Here is a 20,478-nt window from a genome sequence, read left to right as displayed (position 1 = left end):
GAAAAAAATAAAACCACCCCACAAACCTGAGCCACTCTAAAATCAGTTCAGCAAAGCTAACTTTCAGTAAATATTTATGACAGTTCTCTGTGCTTCTTTTCCTATATATAGTCTTTTCCTTCTGTGAATATTCATCATATCTGTCCTTGTCTCTATTTTGCTTTGGACCCTCTGCCCTTCCAGTCTTATCTTGCTAGTTGCTTTTAAAGTTATCTCTGATATGGGGCATTATTGATTTTCAGTAATATTGTAGAGCTGGATGCTTTATTTTCATTACTTAGGTAATTAAATGTTAGTGAGTGTGAATGTAGTAATAAAAATAGTTTATACTTTTAATAAGAAGGTATTTCTTCAGGTATGTATTTAGTGAGATGTGTATGTTGTATTCAGATGTTTAAGAATTGGCCATTAACTGATGCATACTAATCTTCTGATATCTTCATTGTTGACACGTACTTGGCAAGAGAAAGAGGTTCCATCTGCCAAATGCAAATCAGCTAAATTTATATATAATTAATATTAATGCAAGAAAAACATCCTGTAATTTCTTCAGTTGAGCAGCTTGCCTTCGGAGACATGCAACTTTCTTTAAAGCAAAAGCTGCCTTTTTATGTTGTACTAAAATAGCCGTTCTCCTGTGTCATAATTTTAAATCTGACATACTTGAAGTCCAAGGAGGAGTGATTTTCATACAAATTCTGTGGGAACAGAAAAGAGCAGATGGCAAAAATTTTCACATCCAATTTTCACCAACGACAATACAGTGCAAGATCTCAAATAATTGAGACAAACTAGAAATTACATTGTCCATTTCCTTGGTTCACCTGTGGCATGGCTAATTTAGGTGGATAGAATATCTCTGTAGATTGTATATCTGACTTAAACCACAGCAGATAAGACCTCTACTTGCATCACACGTTCCTACAGCATCCAGTCAGTTTGTTTGTCCTACTCAATGACTAAGTGCAAACTTGTCAAGTTGTCTGAGTGATCAGTAGTTGACAAAATAAAGCCTTTTATGTTTTGTCAATTCTAGTGTGCATACATTAGAGAAAGAAACTCGCTAAGGTTTATCTGGTCACATGCTATTTCATGTTCTTCAGTAAAATAAATCAAAAATTAGGCATTTGGAAGATTTAAAAATAAAAAAAAAAAAAGGGAGGAATGCAAACCTTTATTTTAATTCCACCTCAACAGAACACTTTTTTGGGTGGGAAAAGTAATCAAATGTGTCTTGTTTGCTAAATAAGTCAGTGTTACTGAAACATCTCAGGACCTGCAGCTCTTTTTTTTTTTTCCCTGCATGTATCCAGAAATGTATCCTTCATTCCAGCATATAGGGGTAAATTGTTCTTTGTGTTTATTTTTCAAATACATTTTCTGCTTGAGCAAAAGATGTTTTTTCCCCATGCAGGGTATTAAAGTCCATGTCTTGCCTTTACACTGGTGCAGGTAGATCACAAAGCCTTGCTGATGCTTTGTGTGGGGTAAAGTGTCTGGCCAGACAAGCAGCAAAAAGAAGTGAGAGCAAGTAAAAAAATTCTCAAAGGTACAGAGGCAGATGAAGTCTGCAGGTTATCCTGAGGTCCCTGTTCTCTACTGACCCTATGGTCCAGTGTGTAATTTGGTGAACCACAATATTTCCCTACCTCCATGACTGAAAACCTGGACATAAACTTGCAAGGAATCCTGTGCCTCATCCTCGGTGCAGGATAAGGTATGCATTTGGGCTTATGTATTCAACTGTGATGTGTTAGTCTGTCCTATCTTCTCAGCTTAATTATGAATTCTATATGAAGACTGATATTAAGTACAATCTCTTCTGAATGAGATGGAAAATTACTTTGTGCATGTAAATTATATGTACCAAAAATGATTGCTGCACACAGCATAGTGGACTTGGTAGCATTATAAAAACTGAGTTTATTTCTCACCCTTACAGGAATGTTAGTGCTATCACACTGCACTCTGAAAATCAGTATTCTGGTACATTTTTGACATCTGCTCAGAACCTTTATGAGGAGAATATCTATGAATAGGAAATTTGAGTCCAATTAACATCACCACCCATGTAAGAGAAATACAGATCCTTTTCTGCCCACGCCTCCTCATGCATTTTCTTTTCTTTCTCACTTTGCTGTTCCCAGAAACCTCTTTGTATGTGACTTGTTTAATTTTTGCTTCTACAATCTGTTCTTGCTTGTCACTTCTAGGGAGTGTTAATAGGTTCAGCTCAAACTCATTCAAATCATGTTGAGTTAGGACTACATACAAAGTATTTCTTACTAAGCATTGATGCTCATGCTTAAGTACAGTAAATTATTTAACAGAAAATCATATACTTTTTTTTTTTAGTTTGATTAACAAGATCAAACCTGGCATCATTAAGAAGATCAATTGTCTGCCAACTCCAATAGCTGGCTTGGTAAGTAATGGCATTGAATTTAATATCTGGCATATGAACCAAGTGATCTTTGTTTTAAGGAGTTTTCAAAATTTTGGCATAATTTTCATTTTTTGTTCAAAATTGTTATCTTAGACCACACGGGATATCTAATCCGTCATTTGGATATGTAACTTCAGTCATCATAATGATGAAGCATGAAGCTTCATCATCCCCAGAGGTATCAAGCACTGGCTTCTGTGCACAAACCTCTGTGGCATTAATAGTCTCTGTTTAAGGGCCACCATCCTATCTTACATTCAGAAGCCACTTCCAAACACCCCTTTCTTAGGGAATGGGCAGAGTAGGAAATGTTCTGTGTAGTTAAAGTATTTTTAGAACCTGTTTCACTCTACCCACAGCAAAGCTTCAGTTGCATTAAAATAACTGATGATGCAAAGATCTGTCTTCAGGCTTCAGCTGAGGGATTTGCCAATGTTTTGGCTGTAAATCACATTGCTGGGGGTAGAGGTGGGAGATGCATGTCATAATTTTCACAGGAAATGTGAAAGATTTTCTGTATGTTGTTTAGAAAATTTGCTGCATAGAGACTTGGATAAGTTATGTAGCCATTTAGCATCAGAAACCCTTCTGTGGGCAAATAAATTCTTAGAATTCCTCCTTCATCACTTTTTTCGCTATGACAACATTGCTGGCTATTCATGTCACTTAGGGTGTCAAGGCTATTTAGTCCTGTCACAAAAACTGTTGGTCTCGTATTAAAAGATCCAAGGTGAACAGGGACATATATATGATTCCTGTGACAAATGGAAAATTGCACCTTACTATAAACATGCAAGCTCTCAATGAGGGAAAATCGCCTGCTTTCTTAGTAGGAGTGGAATACAAAACTTCTCTAGATACTTTTATTTGTTTTAATGGGATAAGCCAACAAAATACTGGCATTTGCTGGTCAACCATGTAGCTCATTAGAGAATAAATGTAGTTAACTTGGCTGGAGGTCATAAGATTAGGTTAAATTGCCATAAATTATTGCACAAGCTGAGAATGTGCATTTCCACATCAAATGAATGTAGAAAGTATTAGTTGCCTTTGTCCCAGACATGCTCAGGTATTTAGGCTTGCGAATAAGACTGCTGCACATTCTTTTCCTGTGAGACATGCGAAAAAGAATTCAAATGAAACCAAAATAATTTTGGGGAGGACAGAACTGTTATTTGATCAGCAGTTTGATTGCCTGCATGGACTCTGAAGTAGTCATTAGATTCAAACCAGAAAACCATAAGCTAGATTTCATTTTTGTGGTGATTTAAGTGTTGTCTTGAATCATAACTGCAAACACTATTGTTTTTATATACATTTTTTAATTTCCAGATATAAAAATGCAGAGTATTCATTTGGTGTGTAATTTATATCTTACTTGTAGTGTATTACTGTTTTTTGAAGTTGTTTCTAGTTTCTGCAAGTCATCAGAAATAAAGGAAAGAGGCAGAAAGGTGAATTATTCTTGTAAATCGAGTTCACCCAGTGTTATTAAAATGACTTAAAGATAATAATTGAGAGAGCTGATGTTTTGTGTTAAACTGTGGAAAAGGTTTTACTTAAACACTTCAGTTTTGGAAGACGATTGTGAAGACCATATTGGAGTGGTTTCAGAAGATGGTGCTTATGGTGACAATAGTGGAAGACTGGTTTTCACAGACTTGAGAGGAACCTTCTCAGTTATACCAGCTTTGAAGATCCCAGGTTTCATCCCAGTGTGTAAAACTCAAACTAAAATTTATGGGGATTTGTATTTATAAGGAAGCAGACATTGATACCTTGACAGGCTCAGGATACTGTGGTTGAAAGATTGGATTTGGAGATATAAAAAACTTACTAGGAAATTTGGTGGTAGGCTTGCTTGACATGTTCTGGAAATATTTTTGTTGCTTGTAGGCTGCTTCTCCCACAAATTTGCTTCTAGTGTTTTCTGTGGCTTCATAAATGTTACATATACTTCTGTGGCTCTCACTTCTGCTGTCTTCAATGCCTTTGAGTCTTAGACTAATTGCTCCCCAGCAAGCTTTCATGAGATCAAGAAATCACTGTTGGAAGGGGTGAATTTGTTTCTTACTTTTCTATCTGTTTTTGTTTGTTTGTTTGTTTTATTCCAGATGGAAATTTTAATATCAAGAGATGGCAGGGATTTTTGTGAAACAAAAAGATATCTGATCATGTTCTTTCTACAGCTTCTTCATGTTCCTCTAGACTCATATCGTGAAGTCCATTTCCAAAATATTTTATGCCTTGATTGCCTAATTAGCATCCATTTCTCTCCTGACTTTCCTGTTTCAGAGGAAACAAAACCCCCATGGTTTTGAGAGTTTTCTGGCAGTCTGATTATCAGAAGGAAACAAACACTTTGAAAGACATCTTGTTTCTCTTCCCCCCTTTCCCTCCCCTTTGTTTTTCTTCCCCTCCAGGAATTCCTTGAATTTTGGTTTTGTTCCCTAGGGAGTTAATATATTTTATTTCCATATAAGTATGTGTTGACTTCAGCTATTTGTCAGGCTTTTTCAGCAGTACAGAAATACAGTGTTGAATAGATGCCTTCAGTTGAATCTCCAGAAGGGTTTAATTATCTCACTTCTTTGAGTTCATGGTTATTTTGAAAACAAACTGAGTAAAATAGTAAGTGATGGCCTATAGGAATGAAGCATTCTGTTCTATATGGAGTATTGTGTGCTAGAGTTAGTGCGAGGTGCTGCTCTTAATGAAGTCAATGCATTATTGATTTGGTATGTCTTTTTTTTGTGACACCTTACTTAGCATAAGATCTAATAGGGACTTGATATTAGTAGGAACATTTTATACAACTCAGATTAAGCCTTGGCTTTTACCTTTAGTTTGATTGTACTGCTGCCTAGTGATTTTTAGGTGTGGATTGCAGTGGTTCAGATCTAATCATGATGGAATGGAAAAATAAATATGCGTGTTTTGAGGATTAAATACTGAAATGAAACTTGGAATTCAGTTAAAGAAAAATGCTTCATTGGTACCAGGAAAGTTCAAAAAACTGATTAAACTTCTCCCCAGTTTGGCATGGGAAATCTGGGCTGCAGCTTGTGTTGGGAGGGTTTGTAAGAAGTCTTTGGGAAGAAGAGTTGGATCTGGCTGTAACTTGGTATCCATATAACAACATTTTGCTCCAGCCCCACTGCTCCAGTTCTCTCCTGGGGCATGTGGGTGAGATGTAGCCATTGTCTCAGCTGCATTTGCCTGTTTGCTTCTGTTCCAGTTTGGAAAATGCCAGGGGTGAGGCGAGTACCAGAGTGGCTGTAGGGAAGCTGTGGTTGGGACAGGTGGCTGAAGAAATGTCTGTGCAGCTCTTATGGTGGTTTCCTGGACAGTGAGGTGTGCCAGGTGCTAAGTTCTAACTCCAGCAGTAGTGGCAGAAAGTGGCCACTTCCAGAAGGTTGATTTTTAACAGCACATGGCAGATTTTGGAGCCAGTGATGATCTCATAGATTTCCTGAAGGGAAACTGGGAGGCAGTTGTTGGGTTTTTTTGCTTTAATTGTGACCTTTTTTTTTTTTTTTTTAATGCCATTTAGGATCTTGGCACTAAAATGGCTTCTGGAAAATTAAAATTTAATTTCTGATTATATATCAGACCGTTTAAAATATGCAGTTTGTGTAAAGACCAGTGCACATATTTTTCTAAGTACAGCAGAGGGGCAAGCAAACTGGTAGAGAGTAGCAGGTCCTGAAGCCCTCAGGCATTCTGGGAGGTAAAGGAAGGGTAACAGAAAGGTCAGAGGATTGTGGAAGCTGAGATTCATTATGAACAGTAGAAAAAGTGCAGACTGCACTTTCTCACTTTAAAGATCCACTTTTTCTGGTTCTTATTTGTGTGAAACAGAGATGGTGTTAAAAGAAAATTACTCAAATTGATAAATCTTTCTGGGTTCAGATCCTGCAAAATTATTTTGATTAGAGTTCTTGGGTAATAGAGGTGGCAAAAATAAAATGAATGCTAACCAAAAACAAACCTGGAGGAAAACTTTTTTCTCAAAAAATAGAGTTTTCAGCTTGAATCCCAGCATGTGAAGATGATTTGAATATAATCACATGAGGGGGAGGATTTTGTCATTTGACAACATATTTTGCAACAAAGCTTTGCTGAGAAGTTTCAGAGGTGCGTCTCTGGCTGCAGCACCATTGCTCCCCAAAAACTTCAACTCAGTTCTCAACTCATTTGGCTGAACACAGAGAATCATAAACTGGAATGGAAGTCACAGGACACCATGAGGTGGTGGGAAGATGAATGGGTTAGGTGTAGTTTATGCAAGCTGAACATATCTGTCAGAATAATACATTGCTTGTTGCTCAGCAGGAGTAAGTGTACACTCTTTAGCAAGGCAGAATTTTAGTCACTTTAGTCATTTTTAGTTTCCAGGTGAGATCAGGTGGTGAGGCAAATTCTGAGGTAAGAGCCGGTGTTTTCTTTGGAGAGGGGTAGCGAATGGAAATGTTGCTTATACCAGTTTTTGCCTTGCAATATCCCAATTTAGTCTTCTAAGACTATCTATTTTTGCTTGCAGCTCCTGTGAATAAGGGGGAAGTGCAATGCTTTGCACTGTGGTTGGTAGGCTTTTTGTCACATCAGAGACAGGAGGGCTGCAATCATACAACAGGGAAGAATAGAAAGTTTTTTTGGAGCTGTAAGTGAAATGACATTAGCACTTCTGTTTCAAGTTGGTCTGTGATTTCAAACAAGGCGAGATGTTGCTAACTCAGTCTTCAGTTTGAGTGATGGATGAGCATGAGCACAAAATGTCACCTTCATAAAATTCTTCAGCTTTGGAAAGAGGATTTTTTTAATGAATTTTTGTTTCCTGTTCTCACACACACACACAAAAAAATAAAAAGCTGCACATCTCTAGGCAGTCCCAGGTTTGAAAATGCTTATTTGAAATACTGTAGTGTGATTTTTTATTTTTTTTTTCTAGTGAGGAATTAAGGGTTCCTTTAGGGTGGAGAGCATCCTGATGCTTTGCCATGCAGATTTTCTCAAACATTTTTTTTCCTGATTCAACATATCCTTCTGACAGCTGTTACTCCAATATCATTGCTTCTCTTTAATGCAATGTAATAGGACACCATTCTAAAATGTGCTTATTGAATGTATCAGGAGGTATTAACACCACTTGCATCAAGGCAACCATCTGAAACAGTGCTACTTAGGTATTGAGCATATACCTTCTAAACCAGGAAAGTAGGGAATAATAAAGGTAAAAAGAGAGAAATATGACAGAAAGCTAAACTAAAATGAAAGGAGAGGTAAAGAAAGGGGCGGAGAATATGAAAAATAAAAATATTTTTCTGTGCCTTTGTGCCTAACACTTTGCAAGCCACGGAACCGCCCTGGTATTTCCTTATCTTTTGTCATCAAGGAGAGCTGGCCAAAATTTCCTTTTCTGTGGGAAAATTTTTGCAACAAGGCAATGGGTTTTTTTGGTGGTGTTTTTTTTTTTTCCCTTGTGTTGGGAGAATGGTATGCAGATGACATTTTTTACTTTCTTATAGGACAATTTCAAAACAATTTTTCAGGCTTGTACATATTAGTTCAGTTGTATGTTTTATTTAGGACTTAGCTACAAACTTCCTTCTCTGCTTTACTTATAATTGAATTAGTTGTGTTTTCTACTTAAATTTAAGAAATCTGAGGATATATGAGAGATATATTTAAATCAAATATTAATTTTATTTAAATTAATTATTTTTTTAAAGCACCTCTGCTTCCAAAGTTCATTCCTTCTTGCTGATTATTTTCTCCTGCTGTTCACCTTCTAGTCTTTAGTATAGCCTTTCTACTTTATATTGCTACATCCTTTTTGTCTTCTTGCATTATATAGATTTTTTTAATAATTATTTTTTCATCTTAAACTCCTGCTCTGTGAATTTGATTAGTATGGGCTACAGTAGTAATAATGGTATCTTGTCTGCTATGCAAAATTGATTATAAAGAAACTTTTCCTCTTTTCCGTTCCTCATAAAAAATGAGGAAGGGCAAATACACAAATACATGGAGTAAGTTATAAAAACTGCTGTTGTTTGCTTTGCTTCACAACCAAACACAAGAAAATATAGACTTAAATTTCCTGGTTGTGCAGCAGTTAAGTCCAAAAATGCTTGCAAGAAATAGCCTCATAAATTTTGGTCAAGATCTGACTAATGAGCTGATAAACATTTGATGTGCTCTGTTTGCTTTTCTGACCTTAATTTGGTTTTTTTTTCAGCAGTAAGGGAGTAGTGCTGAGTGAAAGGGAGTAATACTGAGTGATGTGGAGCGTTGCTATTTCTTCTGAAGGTTTAAGTCACCTTTTTGAAGAATAACAGAACACATCACAGCTCATGTGGTGGTGGTGGTGGGCTCTGCTTTCAGTCCTGCTTCCATGGCCCTCTCTTGTGGCTGAGCTGGGTCATGGGATTCTGATTTGTCAGTGGCTTGTACATTCAGAGGTCCAGGGTGGGTGCATATGCAGCCCTGCTAAGAATGAAGCTGAGTGAGTCTTATTCGATATCATTCACCAGGACGCTGATTAGTCTGGTGGTGTTTTTCACAAGGCAAGGCACAAGGTGATGCCTGCATTTTTCTGGAAAGCTGTTAATTTAAATGTGTAAACAAAACCAAAGAGACATCATTACCTGTTTTCTGGATTACTGTGCTCAGCAAGTTGTTGGGAAATTCAGAAAGACAAGTATTTTAAGAGATTAATACTAGGCATAATTCTTATATGAGGGAAAACATCTGTTTTGCAATAGCAATTGGTGTTTCTTATTAATATACTTTAATATATCTAAAACCAAAGAGGAAGAAAGTGAAAGTGGTTATGACCTACTCAAACTCATGCCCTGCATCCACTGTGCTCTCCTTTATAAGGAAGTTGATATGTTTAATATAGGCTCAGGAGCACTTTGGATAGTAGGAATGAGGCCAGGTTCCTCTTTATAGCAGTAGTTTTCTTGTTCAGTGTTCTTCTTATGGTGCAGGTAAAAAAACTTCTCAAAACTGGTATTTTCCTTTTTCTTGTGGGAAGCAAGAGACTTGTGGGGAAAGGGAAACACTGTACCCATTTTTGGCAAAGGTAGGAAGGAGGACCCTGAGAACCACCGACCCATCAGCCTCACCCCTGTGCCTGTTTTAGATCATGGAACAGTTCCTCCAAAACGCTCTGCTAAGGAACATAGTGAACAGTGATGTGATTTGGGACAGCCAAGGGTAAGTTCTACCTGACCAACCTGTTGGCCTTCTGTTATGGAGTGGTTGCATCCGTGGACAAGGGAAGGAATGCAGATGTCACTTACCTGGACTTCTGTAAAGCCTTTGATACAGTCTCCCACATCATCCTTCTGTCTAAACTGGAGAGAGAGATTTGGTGGGTGGATTGTTTGGTGCATAGGGAATTGGTTGGACAGTTGCATGGAGAGGGGGGTGGTATTAGCTAATGTCCAGAGGGAGATTAGGGACAAGTGACATCCCTTGCTGGTCAAGTTCTGTTTAATGTCTTCATCTATGACACAAAGGGATTGAGGGAACCCTCAGCAAAACTGCAGATGACGCCAAGCTGACTGGTGCAGTTGACACACCTAAAGCATGGGATGCCCATCCAGGAGTACCTGGACAAGCTTGAGAAGTGGACCATGGGAATCTCAGGAGGTTTAACAAGGCCAAGTGCAAGGTGCTGCACCTGGGTTGGGGCACGCCCTCCCCTCCCCCCCTCCCCCAAGTACAAATAAAAGAAAATATATGAGAGGAGCCTTGCTGGGAACAACTTAGGGGTGCAGGTGGGTGAAAGGCTGGACATGACCCAGCCATGGGCACTCCCAGCCCAGAGAGCCAAAGGTGTCTTGGGCTGCATCCAGAGCAGTGTGGGCAGCAGGGCCAGGGAGGGGATTCTGCCCCTCTGCTCTGCTCTGCTGAGAGCCCACCTGCAGGGCTGCATCCCTGTCAGCTATAAGGACTTGGACCTGTTGGAGAAGGTTCAGAGAAGGGCCAGAAAAATGATGAATGGCTGGAAAACCTCTCCTATGAAGACAGGCTTAGACAGTTTGGGTTATTCAGCCTGGGAAGAGAAGGGTCTAGATTTCAATACTTAAAGGGAGGTTATAAGAAAGGTAAGGATAAAAATTTTAAATGGAACTGTTGTGGTAGGACAAGAGGTAACGGTTTTAAACAAAAAGAGGATAGATTTAGATTAGATGTAATGAAGAAAATCTTTACTGTGAGGATAGTGAGGCATTGGAACAGCTTTTCCAGAGAGATGGTAGATGCTTCATCCATGGGAACATTCAAGGTCAGGTTGGATGGGGCTCTGAGCAACCTGAACTAGTTGAAGCTGTCACTGTTCACAGTGAAGCTGGACGAAGATTATCTTCAAGGTCCCTTCCAACCCAAACCATTCTCTGTATCATGCCATATTACTAGTATGAGAAAAAAAATCTTTTCGCCTGGAGGTTGATACAGCTCTGTATTTTAAATGTGACCATTAAATAAAGTGTTAAATTTCTTGCTTAATGTATTTTCATGAGATTTTGTCAGTGCTCAGAAAATTGCAATTGGAAATTAGTGACTGTGTTTCCATTGGCAACTGATACTTATGCATTTTACATTACTTCAAAGTCCTCAGCAGATGTTTCTTCAAGTTTGGGAACATGATGACCACAGTAAATGGGATGAAAATTCTGTTTAGAAATAGAAAACCAAAAAAAAAAGTTTGTTTTTAAAGCTTTTGTAAACTTACGAAGCTTTGTGAAAATCTGATTTTTAAGCAGTTAAATTTAAGAAAAGTCTTGCTTCTTCTTATACAAGAAGTTTTTAGTGTGTCAGATTTTGGAGTGCTTCACAAAGAATTGTTTACCATTGCTTCAGTTCTATACCTAAAGATAGTAGATTGTGGTTAGTGAGAGTTTTAGTGGCTGTAGTGCTGAGGTTAATAAGCAAGTAGGGTGGGGCTGAAATTTTGACTTTCAGTCCAGTTCTCTCATTGACCATTCTGTAAACCAAAAAAGGGGTAAATTAGCCAATGTCAGGAGTAATGCCTGATAGGAATGTATATGGAACTGCAAGTGACTTTTTGTATTCTTTCTGCTGTGTTACGGGAAAGAGGAATGTGGCCTGTATGGAAATACCTCTAGCAGACAATTGAGAAAAAAAGGATTGTGTGCTAGAAAGGAAGTATGGTTATTAATAGTTAGAGATGACATTGTTCTGTAGTCTTTCAATGCCTGATAGTGGGAGTATGTAATCTCAGCAGTGGTTTACTGATGTTTTGTGCCCCTCTGCTTGAAAACATATGGTACATTTCAGCCTTAGCTCTGAATTTCCTTTAATTGTTTTCTGTTACTGCCTAAACCCTTTGAAATGTAGGGTGTGGAGAAAGAGGAGGTTGTTGCAAACTCTGTGAAACTTTTAGTAGCTGCTCAAGACATCAATCAGGCAGAATGAAACCCAGGAACAGGGTTGAATTTGACAGGTTTTTAGGTGGGTGATGGTAAAGTGAAATGTGTCTAGGAGATGTAAGTGGGGAGGAGGTGTATGAATGCAGACACCAAGAAATGGTGGTTCAGCTACTTGCCCTGGCCTCTTGTCAGGGGGACAGTAAGTGCTGTGCCTGCTGGTTGATCTCTGAATCAAAAACTGCATTTTGGGATGCTTTAAATGAGATCAAGTCTTCCAAACCAATGCTTCTAGTGTGTTACTGGGACAAGATGTCAAGATGCTAAGTAATTGATTGGTTTTTTAAAATCTTGTCAACTGACTATAAAGTAGTATGATTGGCAGCAAGAACTTTCTAATATGGAAAATTTTAATCCTTCTTCCTGCTCTAAACCAAAGCACTGAAAAAGTATTACCCTTTTTGCCTCAGCTTGCTGTCACTTAACAAAATACATAAATATGGTTCCCAAATGAACTGCAAGAAATTTCTGTTTATCAATTCAATCAGCTGTACTCTGTCATTTGTATGCTATTTTTATTTCTGAAGTAACTGATGACGGTGTCTGTGTTTGTCAAGAAACATTCCTTCCTAACTGGAAAAAAAATGTCAACCACGTAGAAGTAGTACACACCTTAACTCATACTTGTGACATTCATAATCTGATTTCTGCTTTCTTTGCCAAGGAAGTGCAGATTTGAGATTGCGTGCAGCACTCAGTGTTTGTTTGTGTTAAATCTTCATATGGTGGACACTGGAGTACTTTCCCCCCACCTCTGGCTTGTCAGATACTTATCAATGCGAGGTGTTTAAAATTCATGGCAGTTTTCAAAGAAAGTAGATGTTAATCACAGGGGCAACAGCTTTCTCTGTGGTATCAGCAGTGGAACTGTGCAGCTATGCTATTTACCCTTCTGTTTGGTACAAAATCCTCATACCACATCTCCTAACGCCTGTCTGAACACCTCCGCACCCATGCGTCTGTGCTGAATCACCCTCCTCCAGTCAGGTTATGTGAAAGAACTATTAACAACAACACCAGCAACAAGTGCTGCCAAAGGCAGGGTGCTGAGCTGCTCCAGCTGGGCTGACCAAGCTCTCTGTCTGCATGGCAGGAGGAAGTCTGGCGCCGATGCAGGGGTTCAGGTGGGCTCCAAGGCAGGTCATCTCCAAACTAACTCATCGATCCAGGGTGCTGGGAAAGGTTCTTGACAACATGGGGTAAGCCCATGTAGGGCAGGAGGGATTAGATGTAGTACTAGGATGCTACTCTGATTAAGAAACAAAAGATGCCTGGCTCTTGAAGGAAACAAAGTTGGAGGAAACTTCTGAACTCTCTTAGGAAGAATGAAGTGCTAAATAATTGTCTAAAAGTCATGGCTACGTGAATTGAGGGTCTGAGGCTCTGTTTCATGTCCTATGTATGAAGAAGCTGAATTTCACCTGTATAAAGTTGTTAACCTGTGTGAGAAAAACAGAAAAACCTTGTGTATACAAATAAAAAAAAGGGGGTGGAGGAGGAAAGCAAGTGCTGCCAAAACTTTGTGTTTCAAGAACAAGAGGTCTTTACTTCTTTTATTACTCATTAGGCTTCAGGGGAGTTTCATCTTTAAGTGGATTACTGTCATTCCAGTCCTGTGTAGTGGGGTGACTTGGCATTGGAGTATTTAGCACCCTTCTCTTGCAGAGTCTGTTTTGTATAAACTGTTTGGGGTGTAAAGCATATCACTTGAATTTTTAATTTTTTTTTTTCCCCTTGACTTTGATTGGAATGCAGCTAACTGGTAAGAAAGTTAAGGCTTGTCTAAACAAGGAAATAGCCCAGTCTAGTTCATCCATACTGGCTTTCCAAACCTATACTCACTTTCCTTACAGTATGAATGCCTGTGAGTGGATGAGCTCTATTAGCAAGGCTTGTTGGCCAACATGCTGTACTTTTGCCCTTCTCCATTCCAGATGGCCTTATTTGGTAGCAGTGACATCCCAGAACACCTGACACCTGCAGTTTACAACCTGATATTCACTCTCTTATCAATAAAAGGCTCATTTGGTACACATTGTTGCTGTGGTATAGTCTGTAATGTCAGAGTGAAGGTTATGCTGTAGCATGGTTAGAGATATGAGCCTGGGAGGCATTTTGAGTCACTGAAGACATTTGGTCCTCTCTTATGTTGAACACTTAAAAAGCTGTCAACTCAGAAGTCCTGTTTGAGAAGCCCAGTGACCCACATTAATTTCTCTTGTGCATTTTCCTTAATTCAGTTACTCCCATTGTGGATAAACTGTGGAGCTCAGTGCTGCAAGAGGCTGCGGGCAGCAAGGTGGGCTGAACAGAGGTGTCTTCTGCTGGCTGTTACACGTGGTGGTGGGCAGTGCCAGGCCATGAATAACAAGTTTTGGGGAAGATCCTTCAATAGATACCTTAGTCTTGCAGAAATCTGTAATCAGCTGCAGTCGCTGCAGATGGAATTGGGCTTTGGGAGACAGATGAACCTTTTTGTCCAAAACCAGAATGACTTTTTCCCTAAGGCTACTTCAAAATGTGGTTTCCATAATGGCTGAAATGGTGAAGGGGAATGCTCTTCCTCTTCCTGGCTGATCTACAGTTATTGATATTGGCAGCACCAAGGTAACTCCAAAGTTTGTGCACAAGGTTTCCTTCCTGCATTCTCACAGCAGGAGCACCTGCTTTCTGAGAGGAAAGCTGGCAGTGAATCATTAAAGTTTTAGTATCTATAATCATGCATAGAGCTGGGGCAAGGGAATCCCTGTGTCAAGGATCACAGTAATTTATTGTTTTACCCTGTGTGGAAAAGCAGTGTATGGAGCGCAGAGGGGGAGTGGCAAAGCAATTAACGCAGTTTCTGATCTTTGGCCAACACAATGCTCTGTGCACTCTGTTATAGGTGGGATAATTTACTGAACAGAAGCCCTGAGGTCACTCTAAGTCAAATTATGTCTGCAGGATGATTGTTTTAATTACTATTTTTAGTTTTGGGCCCAGAAAAGGAGGAAAAGAGCAGTTTAGGTATCCTATCCACTCCTCCTTCTGCATTTAGTTCAAGGTTAAAACTGTTGGCCTTCAGAGAAATACAGCGAGCTGTAGGAGCTGGGATCACACACTACAGATGGGATGGGTGGGTAATGGGCACTAAACATCCTGACATTCAAGGCCAAGGTGGTAATGGGGAGTTCCTGGCTCCGAGGTCTGTGGTCAGACCACAGGGTTTGTGCTCAGCCCTGTTGCCTGCTATCCTCTCACCCCTCCTGCCCCCACCTGCACCCGCAGCCAGAGCCTAATAACCGAAACGTAGCTCCGAGGAAGAGCGAGTCACCCAACTTGTTCAGCGAGCTCCTGCTCTAGGTTCTTTCCTTGTACCCCACCTCTGAATACAAACAATGTGTAGCTGTGGAGGTGATGCTGCTGCCAAATGCAGCTCCAAATTCTGCATTGAACTGATTTAAGACAACTTGAGTGGACGGTATAATGCTGTATCTATGCAAAATATTCTCTACTTTGAAAAAAAAAAACGGGTTTTTTAAATGGAAATTGCCCTTACTTAAGGGAATGAGGGTGCCAATAAAGAGGGCTTCTTGTGAATGTGAAGTTGAAGGAGACACAGCTTTCAAGATGAGTAAATGTCATGATAAATGCAGTACTAAGGGAAAAATGCCTGTTAAATGTGATCTACTCAAATGATTTTCTGTAGCCAAAAAAAATGCATCAGTCTCTCTTAAAATGTCAAAAGTTGTTGCTAGGCACTATAGGTGGTTTTTGGTCTTTTTTTTTGTGTGTTTTTTTTGTTTGTTGTTTTTTGGTTTTTTGTGGTTTTTTTTGGAAACCTGGAAACAACTTCTGGCACCAAATCATGGTCTGGATGATGATGTAACACTTAATGCAAACACTTGCTTTGCAAGTATAGGGCATCTTCCACTTTATACAATGAAAATAGCTGCTTAAAATCCTCCCAAAACCCACAAAAAACCCACCCAAGCACTCTCTTCCCCAACTCTTCCCCCCAAACTAGAGTTTGAATAGCAGTAGAAATAGGGGTTTTGACTGAAACAGTGGGTTTTGTTTCAGGATAGGAGACAACCTGGTGTACTGTCTTCTATTGTCTGATACACTGAGGAAAAGCAGAAAAAACACCATGCTAATTAAATTGTTTTTCTCCCTGTTGCCAAGTGATTTGAAAGATGTGCCATAACTTGTATGCCTACGAGATTTCTTTGTGTTTTGGTACATATGCAGGGATTCAGAGAAACAGTTAACTGGGGAGAAGACCAGGCATACCACACAGCATGACTGCATCCCAAAGAAAGTAAATGTATTTACACAGTTGTTTAAATTAATATTCCTGGCCCACCCAGATCATCATGATAATGAGGGATTTTTTTTAAATAAAATTGCAGCTCTATTACACAAGCTGAATTTAGTGTGATGTCATGTTGCACATAAGTAGTCAAAATAAGATGGTATTTACACACTTATGGGGAGACCTCTCTTAATTAACTTTTACTTTAGATATTTTTAAAATGTTTTCTGTTTTGCACACTCCACACTTATGTCCCTTCTCAGGTAGGTGGCTTTGGGGTTTTCTTTCTACCTAAGGCAAACTTCTTCTTGATCCTTTCTGCATCTCTTGTCTTTTCTCTTACTTTCCTGTTGCTTTTGGTTTAGAAGTGCTCTTTTCCTCAGTTTTTCAGGTGTTGAGGTACCTCTGTACTTGCCCACCACCAGCACCTCACCAGCATTCTCTGTCTTTTCAACTTCTTGCCAAGGTGACTTACAGTAGGAGCTGATCACAGGTGCAACACAGAACCACTGCCCACTGCCTCAGATATTTTTTTATTTTTTTTTTTTAAGTTTCTCATTAAAATTGTTATATTTAAAGGAAGGTGTGCATATTCTTGTGTTTCCCCATAGAGTCACCAGCTTCTTTCTTCTTTGTGGTCTGGAGGACAGTAATAGGGATGAGGAACCCTGCAGCAGGGGCCCTGTTCTTTTCCTCACATTCACCTGCTCTGGCACAGCTTCCCTGCCCCAGGCCTAGGAGCAGGAGCAGCACTGAGGACCAGCAAGTGAAGGAAAGACTCAGCTCTCTCCTCTCAAGTCCATGGAGTTGCAGGAGTGAGAGGCAGTCCTGCTCTGCTTGGATGATGGGGGAGGGTGTGGACCACAGTCTCATTTTCAGGGTAGAGATGACATCTTGGCTCCTTCAAAGCATTGGTTAGAGGGAAATGCTTTAACAACAGGCAGAGGGAAGGGTTTGTGCCTAGTGATGCCCCATGGCAACCAGAAAGTCAGGTACAGAGCTGAAAGTGTACGGTATTGTTTGTCTTTTCCCCAACCAGCGTCCTTTAAAAGCCTGCTCGTGGATGACCTGCTTCCCACTGGCAGCTCTGTCTCTCCCGTATTATGACTTTAGAGAGCTTTTGGGTGCGGTTCACTTTGAAGTTTGAGGCAAAAATGGAATACTGAAGAGTAATAGCTCTATCTAGTCAGTGTTCTATGTTGTGCATTTAATATAAGTCTGTACAGCGTGTGGAAAACTCAGGCCATGCTAGGAACATTTGAAAGTCTCTGCTGTTCCATCATGCACACCATTTGGGGAGAAAACAGCCTTTCCCACAAACTCATTCAAGCCTCTCCACCCCCTCTCACTAAGACACTTAGAAGTTATAACAGCATACCAGAAATTAATTACACTTGAATTTTGTGGTTTAGACTTCAGGCTTTATTTTTGTTGTGATTTAAAAACTGTAATTCTATGATGTTTGTTCCAACTTCAGATGCTCAGGGAAATGCAGTGATTGAGTTCTCTTAATAACATGAACAAAAGTTAACTTGATTTTATTCATGTTACTTCAAGAGCTTTCCCTAATAACGGTCAGAACCTTATGTTTTCTGCAAAAATGTATTTGATCTGCCCAATGATGAATCCCTGTTTTTGAAATGGGCAGCTTTTCTCTCCCCTTATGGTTTTGCTTCTCTTGTGCTGATAGGTGGCACCACTATTGCCTCTCATGGTCCACTTTATTGGTATAATGGAATCAAATTCTCCAGTTTGTCCTAAGTCCCTCATCTTTCTTTATCCTCGTAATAGATTTCTCTGCTAATTTGTTTCTTTCTTAAATTTAAATAGCCGGCTTGTGTTTACAAAGACTGAGAATACCTTGGTGGCAGAGGAGGGTGGTGGATGCAAGCATGAATATTTTTCTCTTAAGCACATCTTGTCAGTGGCTTTTGTCTGGTGTGTTGTGCTTCTCTGGGATTTTGAGGTCTAGTTGTTTAAATAGAACCAGTTTTGTGGAATGTGATGAGATTCAGATTGCAGTATGTCCTTTGAATGTCCACTGCAGCAGCAGTGACCATTAGTCTTGTTAAAGTACAGTTACATTGGTAAAAGGAATAGTGTAATGGTTTCTATATTTGAGTGCATTAATCACTGAAAAATGTTCCTGTTCACATTTCTAATGATAAATTTAATTGCAAGGTTGATAACTTGTCTTTTTTTTTTCTACTTATTTCCATGGTGCTATTTAAAATTCATCTTCTCATTCATTATTCTGGTAGCTTAAAATGGCTGCTAGCTATTTTGAGACCTGTGGCTTTGCTGAGTAACTATGATGATTAGGGATGGTCAAGAATAACTTGGTGAGGACATTATTTAGAAGTGCTGATGTGTTTAAATGATACCTTTTGGTGTCAATATCCAAACCTGATAAATAGCCTATTGGGTGTGTCACTTCTTGATGCTGCGAGGCTCATTTCCAGGTCCTGAGTGCAGAGCAGCTGGTGTTGGGGCAGTAACCTGAGATGGCAGGCGTGATCAAAATTCTGGCTTGGGAGCTGAGGGAAGGAAGATTTTGAACCATGTTTTATCCTGCACGTGTGCACTGTAACTAACGGTGTTCTGCCTTCCATGTTATCTCTCCCTGCTCGTGACTCCTGACAATTCTGACTCCTGTCAGCAGAGATGTTCTCAGGGGCTGTAAGTGATATTTATCAGGAGGTTGGTGCTTGATAGGTTTAATTGCTGAAACACCTGCAAAGTCAATTCTCTCAAGTGTCAGCAGTTTCGTGGTTGTGCAGCCAAGCATCCACTGATGAGCAACTCCTCTGTTTTGTTTTTGTTGCTCTCAGAGTGTAGACGACATCTATTTTTCTAAATCTGACTATTTTTCCATGTTTACCTGCACAATGTGCTCATTTGCAGCCCTGTGGTTGACATAACCCATTGGTTTGGGAGTTTGGTCTGAGCTGTTATGGTGACTGGTCAGACCGATCAGACCACGTTGCCTTCACTGGTGTTGGTGTCAGTTCATTAACTTGGAGTTACTCATTCTTTCTGCTCTGCTGCTTTCTTCTTGTGCCTTACTTGTCAGTTTCTTAGACTCCCTAGTCCCCTGAACACTGACAGGATAGTTGTTTGGCAGGTAGTTCCTCTTCTTGCAGTGGGACTGTAGACTGTGGCTTCTTCCATGCAGAGGAAGCAACGCCTTTTCAAGTCCTTGCTGTTTTGGTACTAATGTGACATTCCAACATGAATAAAGCTGACACATCTAGCCAGCTTTCCCCATATTGCATGTGAAGAAAAAAGAGGCAGGCAGTGCATGGAAAGGGTAAAGAAATTCCCCTTCCAAGGCTGCGTCTCAGCACAAAGCTCTTCCCTGGGCAAATGTGCAGGCAGTCCCTGGGTACTCACTGCAGGGGCCAGTGCCTGGGCAGAGGTGAGGCTGCCTGTCCTCCATCCTTCCCAGCTTCCTCCTCTCCTCTGCCACCACATGGTGTTCCCCAGGTTTGCCATCATGTTGCACCCCACTGCAGCAGAGCAGCCCCCACCATGGTGCATCACATCAGGCCTGGGGGCTAACCTTCATGGAGTGAGACACCTGGGATCTTTCAGATGTGGTAACACGGAGCCCGCAGCCTGGGGAAGGCATGGGGAATACCTCGCTCAAATATTTTCCCTGAATTAAGCCATGTTTACAGACTGATAAGAAATACTAGAATCCCAGGGACCTTCAAAACAGAAGGTTGTGGGGATTCTTGGGTTTGTTTTACTTTCTATATTAGAAGCAGCTGTTATTTTCTTTGTAGATTGTTTTTTTTTTAAATGAATTTTAAATGAAAGAATAACTTACATCCAGTGATAACGTGTTAAAAAGAAAAGTTTAAAGCATATTAAATTGCTAAAGCAGAGCAATATATTTTCTATACTATGAAATTCTGATACCAGCCCCTTGACTTACAAACCCTTCATGACAGGGCTGCCTGTAGCTTATGAATTAAGTAACTTTATGTACCTTTTCCTTTGGCTTGCAGCTGAAGGAAGCAAGTGCGCAAGAGGGCACATTCTTTTGTTGTTGATAGCATTCCGCCTTAACGAGAAGGAATTTCTTGCCTATTGCCCACTGTTTATGAAGTGGAAAGAGATCACAAGTTGTATAATCTCTCTATTTATCATTAGATTTATTCTTTTTTAAGATTTCTCTCATGGATCAGTCCATCCTGCAGCAGGTGCAGAGAGTGGGTGCTGCACCTATGTTTTGTTAAGATCAGTGTGAAGTTGGGGGGGGTGTGGGTGTT

The 20,478-nt window shown here is 39.9% G+C and overlaps 1 protein-coding gene across 19 annotated transcripts in view; it reads left to right on the top strand.

Annotated features, from left to right (window-relative positions):
- LMO7 (LIM domain 7) overlaps nt 1–20,478 on the top strand; it is a 131,549-nt gene that overhangs the window by 36,161 nt on the left and 74,910 nt on the right. For all 19 annotated transcript variants that reach the window (XM_015632655.3, XM_015632645.3, XM_015632621.3 and 16 more), the window contains exon 3: nt 2,356–2,425. In XM_015632655.3, the coding sequence (XP_015488141.1) occupies nt 2,356–2,425 (70 nt within the window). The remainder of the gene's footprint in view (nt 1–2,355; nt 2,426–20,478) is intronic.

Source organism: Parus major, chromosome 1, assembly GCF_001522545.3.
Source record: "Parus major isolate Abel chromosome 1, Parus_major1.1, whole genome shotgun sequence".
Classification (NCBI taxonomy): domain Eukaryota; kingdom Metazoa; phylum Chordata; class Aves; order Passeriformes; family Paridae; genus Parus; species Parus major.
Note: the sequence above shows the minus strand (reverse complement) of the source record. Positions and strands in the feature narration are given on the sequence as shown.